The sequence below is a fragment of the Bombyx mandarina genome, chromosome 07, assembly GCF_030267445.1.
Source record: "Bombyx mandarina strain Sakado chromosome 07, ASM3026744v2".
Classification (NCBI taxonomy): domain Eukaryota; kingdom Metazoa; phylum Arthropoda; class Insecta; order Lepidoptera; family Bombycidae; genus Bombyx; species Bombyx mandarina.
In genome coordinates this window covers 930,384-947,775 of record NC_143214.1, presented here as the reverse complement: position 1 = coordinate 947,775, position 17,392 = coordinate 930,384, and the positions used below count along the sequence as shown (strand labels likewise).

The 17,392-nt window shown below is 41.3% G+C and overlaps 2 protein-coding genes across 4 annotated transcripts in view; both read left to right on the top strand.

Moving 5' to 3' along the window:
• The window catches only part of unc79 (UNC-79 domain-containing protein), a 68,794-nt gene that overhangs the window by 38,793 nt on the left and 12,609 nt on the right, over window positions 1-17,392 (top strand). For all 3 annotated transcript variants that reach the window (XM_089728595.1, XM_089728594.1, XM_089728593.1), the window contains 16 exons: window positions 94-198; window positions 1,630-1,768; window positions 3,371-3,503; window positions 4,506-4,611; window positions 6,708-6,797; window positions 7,122-7,198; window positions 7,821-7,930; window positions 8,575-8,682; window positions 8,802-8,925; window positions 10,330-10,424; window positions 11,029-11,137; window positions 11,677-11,762; window positions 11,839-11,922; window positions 14,208-14,346; window positions 15,157-15,317; window positions 16,505-16,632. In XM_089728595.1, the coding sequence (XP_089584721.1) occupies window positions 94-198; window positions 1,630-1,768; window positions 3,371-3,503; window positions 4,506-4,611; window positions 6,708-6,797; window positions 7,122-7,198; window positions 7,821-7,930; window positions 8,575-8,682; window positions 8,802-8,925; window positions 10,330-10,424; window positions 11,029-11,137; window positions 11,677-11,762; window positions 11,839-11,922; window positions 14,208-14,346; window positions 15,157-15,317; window positions 16,505-16,632 (1,794 nt within the window). The remainder of the gene's footprint in view (window positions 1-93; window positions 199-1,629; window positions 1,769-3,370; window positions 3,504-4,505; window positions 4,612-6,707; window positions 6,798-7,121; window positions 7,199-7,820; window positions 7,931-8,574; window positions 8,683-8,801; window positions 8,926-10,329; window positions 10,425-11,028; window positions 11,138-11,676; window positions 11,763-11,838; window positions 11,923-14,207; window positions 14,347-15,156; window positions 15,318-16,504; window positions 16,633-17,392) is intronic.
• LOC149502596 (uncharacterized) lies at window positions 5,544-6,364 on the top strand. The gene has a single exon (XM_089728600.1). It carries the CDS (start codon window positions 5,589-5,591, stop codon window positions 6,327-6,329), a length of 741 nt encoding a protein of 246 aa, XP_089584726.1. The 5' UTR covers window positions 5,544-5,588; the 3' UTR covers window positions 6,330-6,364.

The following is a 17,392-nucleotide window of genomic DNA, read 5'->3' as shown; positions in this document are numbered from 1 at the left end:
TGATCCTACGACATATAATAGTATTAAGTATTTTCTTCTTTAAATTGTTTTTTGTAAATTTGGAAGATAAAGGAGTTATTATTATGTAATCAGTACAGTGTGGGGGGAGCGAGCGGTAGCGGCACTGCGGTGCTGACGTCACTCGAGCCCCATGTGCGCCGACATTGGCTCATGGCACTGCTTGTAGTGCTCTACAAGGTATGTAAGCCTTAAGTAATCCTTCAATCATAAAAAAAATCTAAGGCTTTATTACATAAGAGTGTAACAGAATATCAGATGACAAAAAAATATGACAATATATAATCTATATATTAATACGTGAAGCAAAAACTTTGTACCCCTTTTTACGAAAATTGCGCGAACGGAGGAGTATGAAATTTTTCACACTTATGGAAAATATAGAGAAGGAGTGCACAAATTCTGGGAACTCTGCCAACCGGCGGTGAGCTAACACAGATTTTCTATTTATAAGTAGCTTTACCTAAATAATTATATAAGATACATTAAATCAATAAAGAAACATTACACACACTGCTATGTATTTGACACACACGCACACACGTATGTAGGTATATATGTATACTCTTTGTTTATTGTCAAACTTTAGTTAATGCTTAATATTATTTGTCTATAGTCATAGTAGTATTGTCAAATTGAAAATAGGTATAAATTGTTTGTCTTTAGTATTATTTGTCTACAGCGTACTCTTGGCGAAATTTGTGATTATAGAAGTATAGTCTTTAACAATATAACCATAATAATGTTCAAACTTATAATATCAATTAATTATAGTCGAATTTCGACTACTGCGGGACCACTATTAGATGACATAAAAACAAAAATATCACTTTACGCACAGGGCTTATAATCCTGTACACATACATAGTCTTATAGGGATTACTCGAAGAAGTAAGAGTGAATTGTACTTTATAAACGAAATCTTTTATAACTTCGTGACCACAATCACCTACAGCTAACCACTGCTGGCATAAGTCTGCTGGACATAAGGCATCTCCCAATCCACACCACTGAGTCCGATCTTCGGCTCTCCTCATCCACCTCCTGCCGTTGACTGGTCATCGCACCACCTAGCCAGGGGTTGTCCCACGTTACGTGACCCCTTACCCCTTGTTTATCTAATACAAAATTTTTCATTACTCCTCATCATCATCGTTATCCTGCCCTTCTCCCAGTTACCTGGGGTCGGCGCAACATGTTTTCTCCTTCCATACTCCTCTATCATATACCATTTCTTCGCTCACTCCCCTCTTACCTATATCGTCTTTCACGCAATCCATCCATTTCTTTTTAGGTCTACCTGTTCCTCTATATCCTTCCATATTCATAGTTAACATTTTCTTACCAACCTCATTTTCATTTCGTCTCATCATATGTCCTTACCATCCACTTTCCATGTGCCACTTTCAGACTTCCTCTAACATATTCATTCCGTATTCTGTCCATTCTCGTTACTCCACATGTCCATCGCAACATTCGCATCTATGCTGCATGCAATCGCCTTTCATCCAAATTTCATCCAAAAAATTTTCATCGCTATTTATTGAAAAAAGTATTTCATTAATTTCGTTCATAAATTTTTAGTAAATCTCTAGTTATTTCAAATTTCAGTATCACTACGACAGCGGCGCGCTTTGCAGCCAGGTTCAACTGCTTGTTCGCATAGTTCTCAACACGCTAGAAGCACAATATCATCAATGCAAACGCATACCTCCAATGATTGTTATGCCGCAAGCCGCTAGGGCTAGAGGTGAGTGTCTTTAATATTAATACTGTTATGGCGGTACGAGTAACGCCATCTGTTGTCAAGTAGCAAAAACAGATATCGAAATAACTAGAACGTTATATTATGTTATGAAAATTGACAACATTCAGAGAGTTCTATTTGAAGCGAAGCGACGAAGGGATCGCTTAAAAACAGTGAAGAAGTGTATTGCGATGGTAAAGGCTACCCTTAATAGTCGTTATGACTAAATTGAGTTTTAATTAGTTTTAATAATTTGGGTCAAGAGTTTCTATTATGTTGAGCATCAGTTCGTAAAAATACTTTCACTTGTTGTAGTTCAATGTTAATGATGTCATCTAAGTAAATTTATTTTGTACGATTCGAATTTTGGTCCAAATCGTTATGCCTTACAATCTTCAGATCGGTAATGTTGACATTAAAGTTAAGATACGTTTTATCAACTTTGTAAATGATTATCAATATGGTGGATTTCGTGTGTTTTCTTCTTTAAGGATAAGGACAAGAACGTGCAGAAGTTAATTGTCAAATCTACCACAGAAGCACTACATAGGTCGATAAGAGAATCTTAATATTAAACTTGAAACTCCATTCAAAACGTGATTATATCTGCAGTCTTTGTACAAATCTATACTAATATATAAATCTACAGTGGTTTTTACGGATGTTCCGTTATAACTACTGAACCATGCATCCGATTGACTTGAAACTTGGTATCCATTTAGAAAATACATGTACTTAATGGATAGGTTAATATTTATTAGAGTGTTGGACTCCCTAATAATGATAATAAATATGTATAATGTTAATTTTAAATGCCCAGCGAAGCGGGCGAGTACGGCTAATCTTTTATAAAAAGATGATATTTTAAAATATTCTATGAATTTTTCTGGCATAGGACTGTAGGACCGTTAATATAAGTTAAATTTCAGAGATTTCTTTGGAACGTACCATTCAGATTAGGAACGAACTTCTCTCCACGATATTTCTTGAGCACTATAACTTGTCCGTCTTCAAATGAAGCTTCAGAAGAGCTTTCAGCGGTAAGCAGTTATTTGTCTGTTCCACCAGCATTGCTGATTTCCATGATCGACGGTGAATACTCACCATCAGGTGGGCCAAATGGTTGTCATCATGTACAATAAAATAGTATGCGTGACATTTACTACTGGTGGTAGGACCTCTTGTGAGTCCGCACGGGTAGGTACCATCACCCTGCCTATTTCTGACGTGAAGTAGTAGTGCGTTTCGGTTTGAAGGGTGGGACAGCCGTTGCAACTATACTTGAGACTTTAGAACTTATGTTTCAAGGTGGATGGCGCATTTACGTTGTAGATGTCTATGGGCTCCAGTAACTACTTAACACCAGGTGGGCTGTGAGCTCGTCCACCCAACTAAGCAATAAATAAATCAATATATATATTTAAAAACAATTGATTCTAAATTCTCTTAATTTACTACTAATTTATAAATTTTGGATGGCTTACCCATAATAATATTACACTTTAAGAATTAAAAATCTTCTAAGTTACATTTCGTGCAGAGATTTTGAGGTTCATTTAACTAAATCTTGAATATGTGTAAGGAGTGTGATTTCTATATATACAGACGTGAGTCAGCCGTCGTTGAAGACAGAGCACTCCCCTCCTCCAATGTCAGGGGCGGGGGGGGAGGCCGCTCGGTCGCACAAGTCACCCGCACACATGCACACTCACTGGGAGGAACCCGCCCCTCCACCCAAGTAAGTTATACTAGCTGACGACTTTATACTGGGATATGATGGGAACCGGCTTCAGGGGATCAGTTTTACCAACTCACAATTTGTCTAATTAAAGAATAAATTAATCGAGAAATTTTGGTATGTTCAATATTATACATACCAAATATAATATGGGTATGTACGGGTATGGGTAGGGTATAATATGGGTAATATACCCACGGTGTCTCTTTCCCATTGGTACATTTGTTTCTATTCTCGTCTGTAAAGGGATTGATGTAACTTATTAAGCCACTTTACATTTCAGTATTTTGGGTGGGGTAGCCGTAATTGAAATCTAAGACTTTATAAATAAAATAAAATAATAAAAATAAAAACCTTTTATTTCAAGACATCAGTCTCATATTGTGTTAGTATTACAAAGAACTTACGAACTATGTTAGTATTTAAATAAACAAATCAATAAATCAACTAAATCAACTCCGGCCCTGGCAACCCCATCAAGCAGCATGTAGAACATGCAACTTGATGAACCTACCCAGGGTCGGGCCATCCAATCTTCCAGCTAGTACCCTCAAGACGTTGTTGGTGCTTCCTCCTACTCTACGAATAATGGATGCCACCTTTTTGCGCATTATCGCGAAGTAGTCATCTATGTGCGCATCGGCGAACATGCCTGATGCACTACAATAAGGTGGAAGCCTCAACAACGCCCTGAAGGCATTATTATATTGTATACGCAGGGCATTATCCGTTTTTTGGGTATGAGTAGCCCAAAGACCGCTTGTGTAAAAGGATTGGCAGTAAGCCTTGAAGAGGGTAATTTTGACCGGCACTGAACAACCTATTTATAGCTTAGTCTCTCAACTTTAAGGGTTACATTTCTTTTGAGATGTTCATTGACTTTGGAAGCCTCTTAAGAGGTTGGTATTAATACCACGAGAGCCCTTTTTACCATTCGTAATTATTAATACGGAGAACTAGAAAGTACTTGATCTTCCATTTCCATGTTTAATTTTAACACAGATACCAACAATGGAGTTTGGAGCAGGAATCATCTGAGAGCGAACTGATCGCAATACCGGAAACGAGTGACAAATCTGACACAACAGTGCACGGGAGCACGGCACCGGTACGTAAACAATGAAGACAAACCAAACATTCAGCAAACTAAAAAACAGTGGTGCCACGGCTTCAGTAATCGTTGCTTTAGTCACCATCCTCATTGAACTCGTCGATTACGACTAAGAGTTCGACAAACCCATAAACACAGCCTACTGAGTTTCTCGCCGCATCTTCTCAGTGGGTTGCGCTTCCGATCTGGTGGTAAATTCTGCGAAGCACTACTCTTGCTAGGGCTAGGGCTAGTGTTAGCAAATTCTCTCAGATTGAGCCCGTGAGCTCACCTACCCGTCTGAGCGTAGCTGGAATACCCATTTGGCTACCAGCGGATAGGTAGGGACAAAAAATATCGTTGCTCAGAGACATTAACAATGTCAACGTCAGCAGCACAGCCAAGTCGCAGATTTACGCGAATACATGTATTTATGTTCATCGCAACACAAATTAAACAGTATAAGAAGTACATACAACTAGAATTACAAGAAGACGCAGTATTCATCAGTCTATGATCATTTTATGCAACCGTAAAGCCATCGAGACGCAGACATGCGTTTCGATTAGAAAAGAACACGTCTCTCTGTTTTTAAGCTCTAGGAACATTTAACACAAGTGCACAAGTAGGTCCGCGGTACGCGAGGAATGGCGACGTCTGGTGAAGCGCACCACCACCCGAAATGATGACCACGACCACTCTGCCAAGATTGCATACGACTGAGGAGAACATTTAATATCGAGAGCCATGCGCTCGTCTGACGGTGCATACTATTCTGACAATGCAATGCCAAACGCAACAAATATTCTGTAAACATGTTCATTTTCATTTCTATCGTCGAAGCTATACCCACGGAAATAAATAACATTCTAAAGTTTTGGTATGGGAACCAGATCAACAATGTCCGATGGGCTGGGGCTTTGTCTCTTCCGTATAGGTTGGAGTGCGGGGTGAGACAAGGCGGGTTGAGTTCGCCTACGCTCTTCAACCTGTATATGAATGAGCTGATCGGCGAGCTCAGTAGGACCAGGATTGGTTGTTTCATAGACGGGGTGTCCGTAAACAACATCAGCTACGCAGACGATATGGTGCTGCTGAGCGCGTCTATCTGTGGCCTAAGGCAACTTGTTTCTTTGTGTGAGGGATACGCCAAATCACACGGTTTGGTGTACAACTGTAAAAAGTCGGAGATCATGGTCTTTGAGACCAGGGGTGGGACGCATGATAAAATACCTCCCGTAGTACTCAACGGAACGCCATTGACAAGAGTTTATAAATTTAAATATCTCGGCCATGTGTTGACCCCTGATCTCAAAGATGATGAAGATATTGAACGAGAGCGGAGAGCGTTGTCGGTTAGAGCAAACATGATAGCTCGCAGGTTTGCACGGTGTTCACTTAAAGTCAAGGTCACCCTCTTTAGGGCCTACTGTACTAACTTTTACACGTGCAGCTTGTGGGCTGGATATACTCAAAGATCGTACAATGCTCTCCGTGTTCAATACAATAACGCGTTTAGGGTGCTGGTGGTGCTGCCCCGCTTTTGTAGCGCATCAGGGATGTTTGCAGACGCGCACATAGATTGTTTTTACGCTACCATGCGTAAGAGGTGTGCATCTCTGGTAAACAGAGTGAGGGCCAGCTCCAACAGTATCCTGAGCATGATCGCAAGCAGGCTGGACTGTATATACATGGGTCGCTGTGGTGCCATCTCCCATGGGATGTTACCACAGTAATTCATTGTGATCTAAATATAACTACTAACATAGGTCAAGTTTTATTAACAATTTATATGAGTCATGGATACTTGAAATAAAAACATTATTATTATTATTATTATTATACTATTGGCCTACAACCCTCAGACACAGCCTACTGAGTTTCTCGCCGGATCTTCTCAGTGGGTCGCGTTTCCGAACTGGTGGTAGATTGTGCGAAGCATGGCTCTTGCTAGGGTTCGTGTTAGCAACGTCGTCAGGCTTGAGCCCCGTGAGCTCACCTACTAGTTAAGGTTACGCTGATATAGCCTCTCAAGGCTCTCAGCTTAGGTAGGAAGAAAAAGAAAAAAAAAATTGGCCTACCACGTTTATTTTAAGCACTGTATCTGGTTTTAGGGTTCTTTCGATGAGCCATCTCATTATGAAGATCCCCCAAAGGTGGAGACCCCGATCGCTAATACAACTCATCCGACTTTTAACAAAATAGTAAGTTACCATCTTCTAATATGCAAATGTTTCCCGGTATTCCAAATAAATAATAAATTTGGAATATAAAACCTACCGAGTATTATAAAATCAGCAAATCACTCAAGCTCCCAAAACAATTCATCAATATCTGTCTTGTCATTTAAGAGGACTTCAGTGCCAAGCACACGTAAAGAAAACATACAGAATGGTATTGTTTTAAATAATAATTCAAATAAAATTAAAGTTAACTTTTATTAATTAAAATTTAAAGTCTACTGAAAATAAAGGATGTGTTCCTTAGGATGAAACTGTTACATTGATGATGTCACTGATTATTTCCAGACTGCAGTCACGTCAAGGTCTGCACACCAGCTGTCCACGAGCTCATCAGTTTCCATCGGAAGCGACTCTTCCAATTTGTGAGTCTTTTCTACATTCAGCTGAATGGCATTGTGCAGTAACCTAAATCATTCTAGCAGCTGGCACTCCCACTTTTTCTATTTCTGCTTCAAAAAAGCTATGTATTATGGGTCCAAGAGTCGTTACACAATACAATTCAGATTTTGACCTCGTGTCTCCAAATGAGTGGCGGTATTCAAGTGTCTATGGGATTTAGTGATCATTCAATACCAGTGCGCTTAGTGCGAGTTTTTTAACGTTCTCGATAGCGTAAAAGTTAACTCATATTTGTATGCAGTTGGAACGTTTGCCTACGCTTGCTGCTAGGGGCGCTGTTGCTACTCCATACAAGTTTGAGTTAACTTTTACGCCATCGAGAACGTTAAAAAACTCGCACTAAGCACACTGAAAGGTTCACATTAATCTGAAGTTAATTTTCACTGTGAAAAATGAGAGCGAAATAATGACTGCATTATCATGGATGCATGTATGGATCATTATCTGCATACCATGCATATATGGATCATTAACTGAAATAAAGAATTTAATAATTATTATTATTATTATAAGGACTTGTTAAATCTAACTTAAAACCGTAACTAGTCGGTGTCCAATGAGGTTTATTTTATTCCACGCGTTCAGAAAATCAACACCGATGAGTGGTCAATCGGTGGAGATATGGCCTGACCAGTTGCACGGACAACAGACTTCGCCCAGAGCCAAGATCCTCGGAAAACAGAAGAGAATCGTCGGTAAGTCTGTTGGTTAAATATTTTTTGTGACGTTCATTATACTCTTTTACTGGTGGTAGGATCTCTTGTGAGTCTGCACGGGTAGGTACCACCAATCTGTCTATTTCTGCCGTGAAGCAATAATGCGTTTCGGTTTGAAGGGTGGGGCAGTCTTTGTAAGTGTACTGAGACCTTAGAACTTATATCTCAAGGTGGGTGGCGCGTTTGCGGTGTAGATGTGTATGGGCTCCAGTAACCACTTGTCCACCCATCTAAGGAATAAATAAAAACAAACTGAAAACCGTGAAAGTGGCAACTGCATCTGTAAAGCTATCTTTTACAACGGCTCTAGTTGAACAATGAACCAACCATGCTATTCTTTGGCTCAAATTGGATACTTATAACATCATACAAATAGCCAATCAGAGACTATCTTTAATAAACTCTGACCTTTTGGATCGCCTGATTAGCTTAATGTTCAATGGTTGGCAACTTCACAACGGAATTCAGGTTCGAATTTCAGTTAAAGTATTTTTCATTATTTCTCATAACAGAGGAGGCATCTGTCGTGGGACTAATGGTGTCCAAACACATAACTTTTTAATATACCAAAATATGTGTAGATTATTGTTAGATGCTAATTTTGGAAGCCTTTTATTTAATAGTGGGAAGTAGTACATCTCCGGAGACGGGAGGGTCATCTGGTGAGGGACAGTTCTCTCAGTGGCCCTCACAGCCGAGAGACCCACAAGTACATCACATAAAAAGTCCAGGTATCTAAATTAATTTTTACTGTCAATTTTATTACGGCTACTTACCATCAGGTGGGCCGCATGCCCGTCTGCCTACAAGGGCAAAAAAAAATTACAAACAAGTGGTGTATTTTCGTCAGTACGGTGCTGTGCGTACACGTCGCCGGAGTCCCCGCTGTCCCGCATGGAGCTGGCCTGGAGCCCCGCGCCGGCGCCCTCACACACGCACGCGCCTGCCCCCTTCCGCATACCGCCCACGGAGAGGTACCCTTACACCCTCACTTTTTTTAAGGATTACCTGTGGCTTGGAGGCCTTTCCAGTTTCACCAGGACAGGTGGGCGAGCAAAGGCTCAGCCAGGAGGGGTGGGATTTGCTAATAGCTGCCCGAGCGCCTCCGAAGAAGACCTAACAACTCAAGAGCAATTGCTTCACGAATGAATCTACTACCGGATCGGAATCGCGACCCGCTGAGAAGATCCGGCGAGAAACTCAGCGGGCTGATTCATGGGTTAGGTTGCACGTCGAACTCTTTGTCAAGTTCAACGAGTACGGTTACCAGGGTTCCTCAGCCTGCTCTTAGTGTTAGAGCTGAAGGTATCTAATGCAAGAGTAATTGGATCTGATGGATCCGTAAGGACTTGTCTAGTGCGACGACGGTGACTTGCTCCTGCGTGATTAGGATTCGAGGAGTAGTCAGCAGCGGCAACGATAAGGCAATTATCATGACGCATAGCCTTATCGAAGTAACGTTCCGACACTGACTTCATGTGTTTGCGGATCGATTCGAGGCCCAGGTCGTCGTGTAGGTCAACGTTCCTCACGAACCACGGAGCCTCGACGGCTAACCTGCAAAAGCGGGATTGTAGGGATTGGAGAGTGTCTATGTGTGTGCGGGCCGCGTGAGCGAACACCACACTCGCGTAAGTCATGACGGGCCTTATGCAAGTTTTGTAAAGTGTCACCTTGTTCCGAAGGAACATTTTACTCCGCTTACAGATTATGGGATAGAGTCTGCCTAGAATAAATGCGGCACGGTCGCGGACTGTTTTTATATGCGGGCGGAATGTCATGGATGCATCCAGGGTGACCCCCAGGTACTTAACCTTCCCGGTCCAGGGTATAGGTTGGCCGAAGAGGGTAATCGGGGGTGTGATATTTCTCCTCCTAATGCGGGAGGAAATAAACGGTGAGTTTCCCCTTTGAAAAAACACTGCTGTGCTTTTCACTGGGTTGATATCTAAAAAATTACTTTGGGCCCGCGGTCTGCTCCCAACCTCTGAAGACCGTCACATATTCCGTGTGTCCCCTCGTATGAGGTTCAGCCCACGGCCCGATAAAAAAATAGCTAATGATAGATTGGCCCTTCCCATAACATCTTCCAACTCTGTAGGATGAAGCGCAAGGCAGCGGCTTGGCTTTGTCCCTGCCATTGCTAATGTCGATGAGCGGCGGTAACTACTTACCACCAGGTGGGCCATATGCTCGGCTGCCTGCACGTTAATAAAAAAATTAAAGAACTGTGAACCTATTCGGGATCCCCGAATTAAGTACATAACTGATTAGTAATGAGATTTTCTGTGAAAAATATACCCTACACACTTATTGACACTGAATATATTAATTACATTTACTTGTTAATGTTGTTATCTCGTAAATTTCCTGACCAGGTTGCTGCCGATCGGTCCTCAACCGAACAAAGAACAATATCCGGTTTTCAACGCGTTAGTCGACAGAGTAAGGGAGGCGCTCAGCTTACCGACAGGTACTTTAATCACTTTCTTAATTATGTGATGACCTTGGACAAGTCTTTCATGGTCATCTGGCTTCTAACAAGGATTCCCTGTACTATGAGTACCAGACTCATACATATAGATATATTTATATACGTTTGAACATATACATATATAATATTGTTACGCCGGTAAGAGTAACGCCATCTATCGCCGAATAGTTGACCGAATATCTAAGGATCTAGTAGCACCTAGAACGCTCGAGAAGTACAACGCCATCTATTGTCAGATAGCGGAAACACACATCGAAGGTACTCGTCTTCTGAGGAATTTCCTCGACGATTCTAAGGATGTCGTATCAACAGAGATGGCACGCAGTTAGTATCAGCAGTTTTATTTCAAGACATCATAGTCTCATAGTGTGTTAGTATTACAAATAACTTAAGAACTATGTTTGTATTTAAATAAATCTATCAACTCCGTCCCTGGCAGCCTCATCAAGCAGCATGTAGAACATGCAACTTGATGAACCTACCCAGGGTCCGGCCATCCAGTGTTTCTGCTAATACTCTTAAGACGTTGTTGGTGCTTTCTCAAGGGAGGGTATAATGATTAACTTAGTTTAATTATTCGTAGATGATTCAACAGACAAAACGGATTCTAGTAGATCCGAACCGGAGCAGATTCCTAAGCTGGTGCCGACCACAAGACCACATGAGCTCAACAAGAAAAACTCCACTGAAAGGTAAATGTTAACTTACAACCATCTTCATTTCTCCAGACTTGTCATAAAGACGGTTGAATATTGTTACGCGCTAGGGTTCGGGATAAATAAAACTTAGACCGAAGTATAAATTAAAACTCTATTAAGCACTTAGAACACTTAACGAACACTTTAAAATTTTCAATTCACTTCTTCCGCTTTGCTTCAGGTGATCCGTTCGTTGTTTCGGTTCGAGTAGATCCGATTACTAATTGTCTTCACATCTCTCATCCCATCTCTACAATGCTTTTATAGTCGATACGATATTCCTAGAACTATCGAGAACACTCCTGACAGGTCGAGCAGTTTCTATGTGTGTTTCCGCTACTTGATAATAGATAGCGTTGTACTTCTCGAGCGTTCTCAATTTTACTAAATCTTTTGTTATTAGTTTTTGCTATTTGACGATAGATGACGCTAGTCTTACCGGCGTAACAATATGTTATCGAAATTAATGACAATTCTTATGGATTTTTGCATAAGAATCAATTCATCTAGACGTATCGTATTATTTCTAATAGGATCGGCACGTCTCCCCGTCGGTTGGCCAGACAAGCCGCACAGCTTGGCTCTCCTCCCACAGCCACTACTGCAGGACAGGGACAAGGTAATCCAGAATTAATCAAGCATAGCCGTAATCCACAGTAAAGTCTGCGTACTGACGGTCCCCTCACATCTGACAGAAGCAGAGAGCGAGTGCGGCTCGTGGTGGGAGAGCAGCCCTCGGCGCGCCCCCCTACCGCACCAGCCGCCACTCTGCTACCGATGTAACTACTGCCTCTACTTATACTATACACAGCACACAAGCAAGGACAGATGGAATATCAACGATTTCTCCTACTCAGTTAACATTACGAATGAATACGAGAAAGAGACAAAAAATTATCGTCAGCTGCGACGTTTAACTGGACCGTACTGTGTTTTTTTTTTTTTTTTTTTTTTATTGCTTAGCTGTGTGGACGAGCTCACAGCCCACCTGATGTTAAGTGGTTACTGGAGCCCATAGACATCTACAACGTAAATGCGCCACACACCTTGAGATATAATTCTAAGGTCTCAGTATAGTCACAACGGCTGCCCCACCCTTCAAACCGAAACGCATTACTGCTTCACGGCAGAAATAGGCGGGGCGGTGGTACCTACCCGTGCGGACTCACAAGAGGTCCTACCACCAGTAATTACGCAAATTATAATTTTGCGGGTTTCATTTTTATTACACGATGTTATTCCTTCACCGTGGAAGTCAACCGTGAACATTTGTTGAGTACGTATTTCATTAGAAAAATTGGTACCCGCCTGCGGGATTCGAACACCGGTGCATCGCTTCAACACGAATGCACCGGACGTCTTATCCGTTAGGCCACGACGACCATAAAATGTGTGCTTAGTGTGAGTTTTTTGACGTTCTCGATAACGTAAAAGTTAGCTTAATTTTGTATGCAGCTGGAACAGAGCCCGTACCGTAGCAAACGTATGCAAACGGTGCCATTCCATACAAATATGAGCTAACTTTTACGCTATCGAGAGCGTTAAAAAACTCGCACTAAGCACACTGTAAGTGTAAATTTCACAGGAAGCGAAGGAGAGCACATTTATATATTTTCTTCTTTTTACATTTATTTTAATATTGGTTCAATAAAAAGATACGTTACATACAAAAAAAATTAAATCATATTTACCGGAAGCGAAAAACTTTAATAAACAAGGATTCGATATGACCACGACTACTCTGCCAAAAATAACCGACTAAGATGATGATTTAGCGGAATAATATTTAAAATAAAGCTGTTTAATTAGTGCTAATTGAATTTTTATATAGTTAATAGAAATAACTAAGTCTCGATGTAGAAAAATAGAAACATGTCAAGAAGATATTTTACATAGCTGATACTAGATTGGGCATAATATGGATACAATACACTTCGATGTTTAAGTGCTATGTGTATGATAGTAAAATATATTTTAACGAAAAACTATTTTGTTAATGCTAAAATTACATTCGTTTTTTTAGCATTAAATGCAAACTAATCTTGAAAGAATTAGTTGCTAGCTGTAGTCTGCCACTGTAGTCAGCAGCTACCACTGTAGTCAGCACAACGTATATATTTAAGTATATATACGACAAAGGGAAGATCTTCCACCGAGCTGGTGATATTGCTCGGTAGACCGACGGTCCGAATGTTGTTGTTCGGAACTTGTATATATGCGCTTTATCTTGAAAATGTCGTAAGCGAGATTCAGGCATCTGTCAATTATCTTGCGTTGTATGATGGCTACCCGCCACAAGTACATGGGCACCCAGCTTCAAGTAAAATTTAACTTTTAATTACATCAGAAATATTTATGCTGATTGGATTTTAAGACTTCTTACATAATCTCTTACAGCGTCCGCGTTTGTTGAGGAGTATTTGCCTCCAAGTATCATACCATACTCAAATTGTCGTAAAATGTAATGGAAAAGTGCATGCCAATGTTAAATTAGTTGAAAGACTTCAGTACCGTATAAATGAAATATAAGTCAGCGGTTAATAACAATATCTATACTAATATATAAATCTACAGTGGTTTTTACGGATGTTCCGTTATAACTACTGAACCATGCATCCGATTGACTTGAAACTTGGTATCCATGTAGAAAATATATGTACTTAATGGATAGGCTAATATTTATAAGAGTGTTGGACTCCTTACACCAGTTGCGGGGGCGTTAATGATGAGAATCTTTGTGGGGGTGAGAAATAATAATGTTAATTTTAAATGCCCAGCAAAGCGGATGGGTACAGCTAGTCTTTCAATAAGGCTCTTGGTATTTGATGTGGTTTCGGTAATAGTATAGATAAATTGACGAAGGAACAGAGCGTGGACTGTGCCAGAGTCGCCTCTTATATATATGAGTGTTGTATAATATTTTATATTATATAATATTTATATGAGCGTTGGACTCCCTAATAATAATGTCAATAAATAATAATGTTAATTGTAAATGCCCAGTGAAGCCGACGGCTACTGCTAGTAACAATATAAGTCTGCGGTGTTGTGTTATGTCGTTAAGGTGCGGAATGCGGTACGGCAGTGGAACAATGCAGCGACGAGGAGCTGGGCCTGTGCATCATCGTTATCGCGACCTTCGTGCACCGAGAACCTGCTGCAGCAGCGCCGATGCTTCCCGCCTTTTTACACGCTGTAGCCAGGTAACGTCTGATTTATGCATGAAAAGCATTAAGGCCTTAATTTCGTGGTGACCATCAAATGGGCTGAATATCTGCTTGAATTCAGAAACAATTTAATATATATTCCATAAAAATCAGTTTTTTTTATGGGTGGACGAGCTCACAGCCCACCTGGTGTTAAGCGGTTACTGTAATCCATAGACATCTACATCGGAAATGCGCCACCCACCATGAGATATAAGTTCTAAGATCTCAGTATAGTTACAACGGCTGCCCCGCCCTTCAAACCGAAACGCATTTTCACGGCAGAAATAGGCAGGGTAGTTGTACCTACCCGCGCGGACTCACAAGAGGTCCTATCACCAGTGAACCAGTTAAAGTAATTAGTAATTATCTTCTATATCGTTCCCTCACTTCTGAGGATCGCGACCACATGTGACGTTCTTCCACTGTGTTCGATCATGGGTGGCATGGACCGCATGGTACATACTACCACCAAGTGCTTCTCTTACTAGATCTGACCATCTGACTGGTGTTCTGCCCACAGCGCGCTTGCCCTCTATGGGACCCGCAGTTATGAGCTTGTCTAATTTATGTCTGGGAGACAGCATGATGTGTCCGAAGAAGTTCATAACACGTTCACGGCAGATGAAAGAGAGCCTTTCTCGGATGCTTAGCTGCCTTAGAATTGACTCGTTAGAGTAATTATGGCGTTTCAATATTATGTTGTGGCAAATTGTTGAATGTTAGTGATGATCTTTGTTAGGAAAGGGTAACGCTAACAATGATGTGGGACGTGGGATGTGGGATGTGGCATGGGATATGTTGTAGGGCGGGACAGCTGGGCGGTTACTCGTGGCAGACGGAGTGGGGGGGATGCGGACGGCTGGCGGGCAGCGCGGTATCCGTGGCGCACCAGTTCCTCCGTTGTGTGCTGCACCAGCTCGCACCAAACAACGTTTTCCTCCAGCTCTATCTACAGAGGACCCCAGGTCTGTAACAATACCAACAAATGGTGACATAGCAAACGAGGCTTTTGAAGTAACGTCACTAAATAAATCTATATACGACAGCTACCATGTGAAGACAAATAAATGAACTCGTTGACCTTTTGTGTCGATTAACTTTTGTTTGCGTCCATTGCGGCTTTGCAATATATCAGACAAGTTTTTTTTTTGTGCTTGGTTGGTTGGACGAGCTCACAGCCCACCTGGTGTTAAGTGGTTACTGGAGCCCATAGGCATCTACAACGTAAATGCGCCACCAACCTTGAGATATGAGTTCTAAGGTCTCAGTATAGTTACAACGGCTGCCCTTCAAACCGAAACGCATTACTGCTTCACGGCTGTAATAGGCAGGGTGGTGGTACCTACCCGTGCGGACTCACAAGAGATCCTACGGCCAGTAACACCAAACCCTTTGCCGTGCATTGGATTGAATGTCTAAGTCAGGTTTTTACAGATGCCCCTAGATACAAATCAAAGTCCTTTACAGCTAATTAATCTTTAATTAATCATCTCACGGCTTGTATATTTTGAGGGGTGAAAGGTGAAAGGCTTAAGCGACATTTCGCGTAATACATGACATTTATCTTTGTAATTAAAGATCAGTTTTACTATCGGTATTAGTATCAACAATTCGATGTTTTTAATTAAACTTCAACTAAGTGTACTACTCCGTTCAAATAGCTGGAGAAATTTTATTGTTAAGATATTGTTACGCGCTGGGGTTCGGGATAAATAAAATTCTACCGAATAACAAGTTAACACTATATTCAACACTTAGAACACTTTAAACACTTCACTACACTTTTAAAATTCTCAATTCGCTTTTTCCGCTTCGCTTCAGGTGATCCGTTCGCTGTTTCGTTTCGAGTTGTTCCGATTACTGACTGACTACGTGCCATCTCTGCAACGCTTTTATAGCCAACAGCACATTCCTAGAATTATCGAGAATATTCCACATATTTCGACCATTGTGTTTTCGCTATCTGACAATAGATGGCGTGGTACTTCTCGAGCGTTCTAGGTGCTACTAGATCCTTCGATATTCGTTCGACTATTCGGCGATAGATGGCGTTACTCTTACCGACGTAACAATATTTTTGAAATGGCTTTCCCGTGAATTTGCAAAAATGTCTCTTAAACCAAACCTCACGATATTGTGTGATCGATAACAGAGAAGCAGCGCATGGTGCTCTTCAAGAGTATAGCGCAGGCCTTCGTTGACTTCAACGAGTTGTACCCGTGCGGGCCGCTACAACTGGTGCTTGAACATCTGAACTCCAAGAAAACTTTACCGGTTGATGTAAGTAATGAGCATGCTGTAGCTTCTTCATTCAAACACTTGTATCGACGAACCTTTAGTTATCATCATCACACAATGTTGTCACTAGAGTTGTAAAATTACCTTTCTGGCTGAGCCCTTGCCCGCCTGTCCTTGTTAAACTGGAAAGGCCACCGGGCCACCAGTAAACTCTCAATCATAAAAAGAGTTGTAGAAGATGTGCCAAATAACCAATAACCCTTGTTATTTGAAGACTCTAGACTACTTCAAAGCGGAGGGCTTCACTTAATTTGTCGCTTCGTATTGAAATCTATATCTTATCTAGTTCTACCGTAAAACAAGGATAGCCCTTCATACATATGAAATGCATTAGTGATGAAAGAGCTCTGCTAAAGCCGGTCCTAAGCTTGGATTAGAAAAGAGGAGGATTAAGCTGGATTTCGACCTTTACACCGTAAAACAGTCAACCCTGGCTGGATGCGAAATTAGCCGGAACTAAATAAGGCTTCAGCGGCCTCGAAGAACTAAATCTCTTCCAAAAGTACTGCGGTGGAAGGACGTGGGACCCCATCATGTGTATTGCCCAAAAAAGTCTTAAAGAGGTCATGACCCTCAGGGTTCGAGGATTATCGACGCAAGGAGGAGGAACTGAAAGAAAAGGTTTCTTGATGATATTAAAAGACTTTTTTTTTCTTGCTTAGATGGGTGGACGAACTCACAGCCCACCTGGTGTTAAGTGGTTACTGGAGCCCATAGACATTTACAACGTAAATGCGCCATG

Coding starts and splice junctions, on each gene's coding strand:
- LOC149502596 (XM_089728600.1), top strand. CDS start 5,589: ATGAATGAGCTGATCGGCGAGCTCAGTAGGACCAGGATTGGTTGTTTC.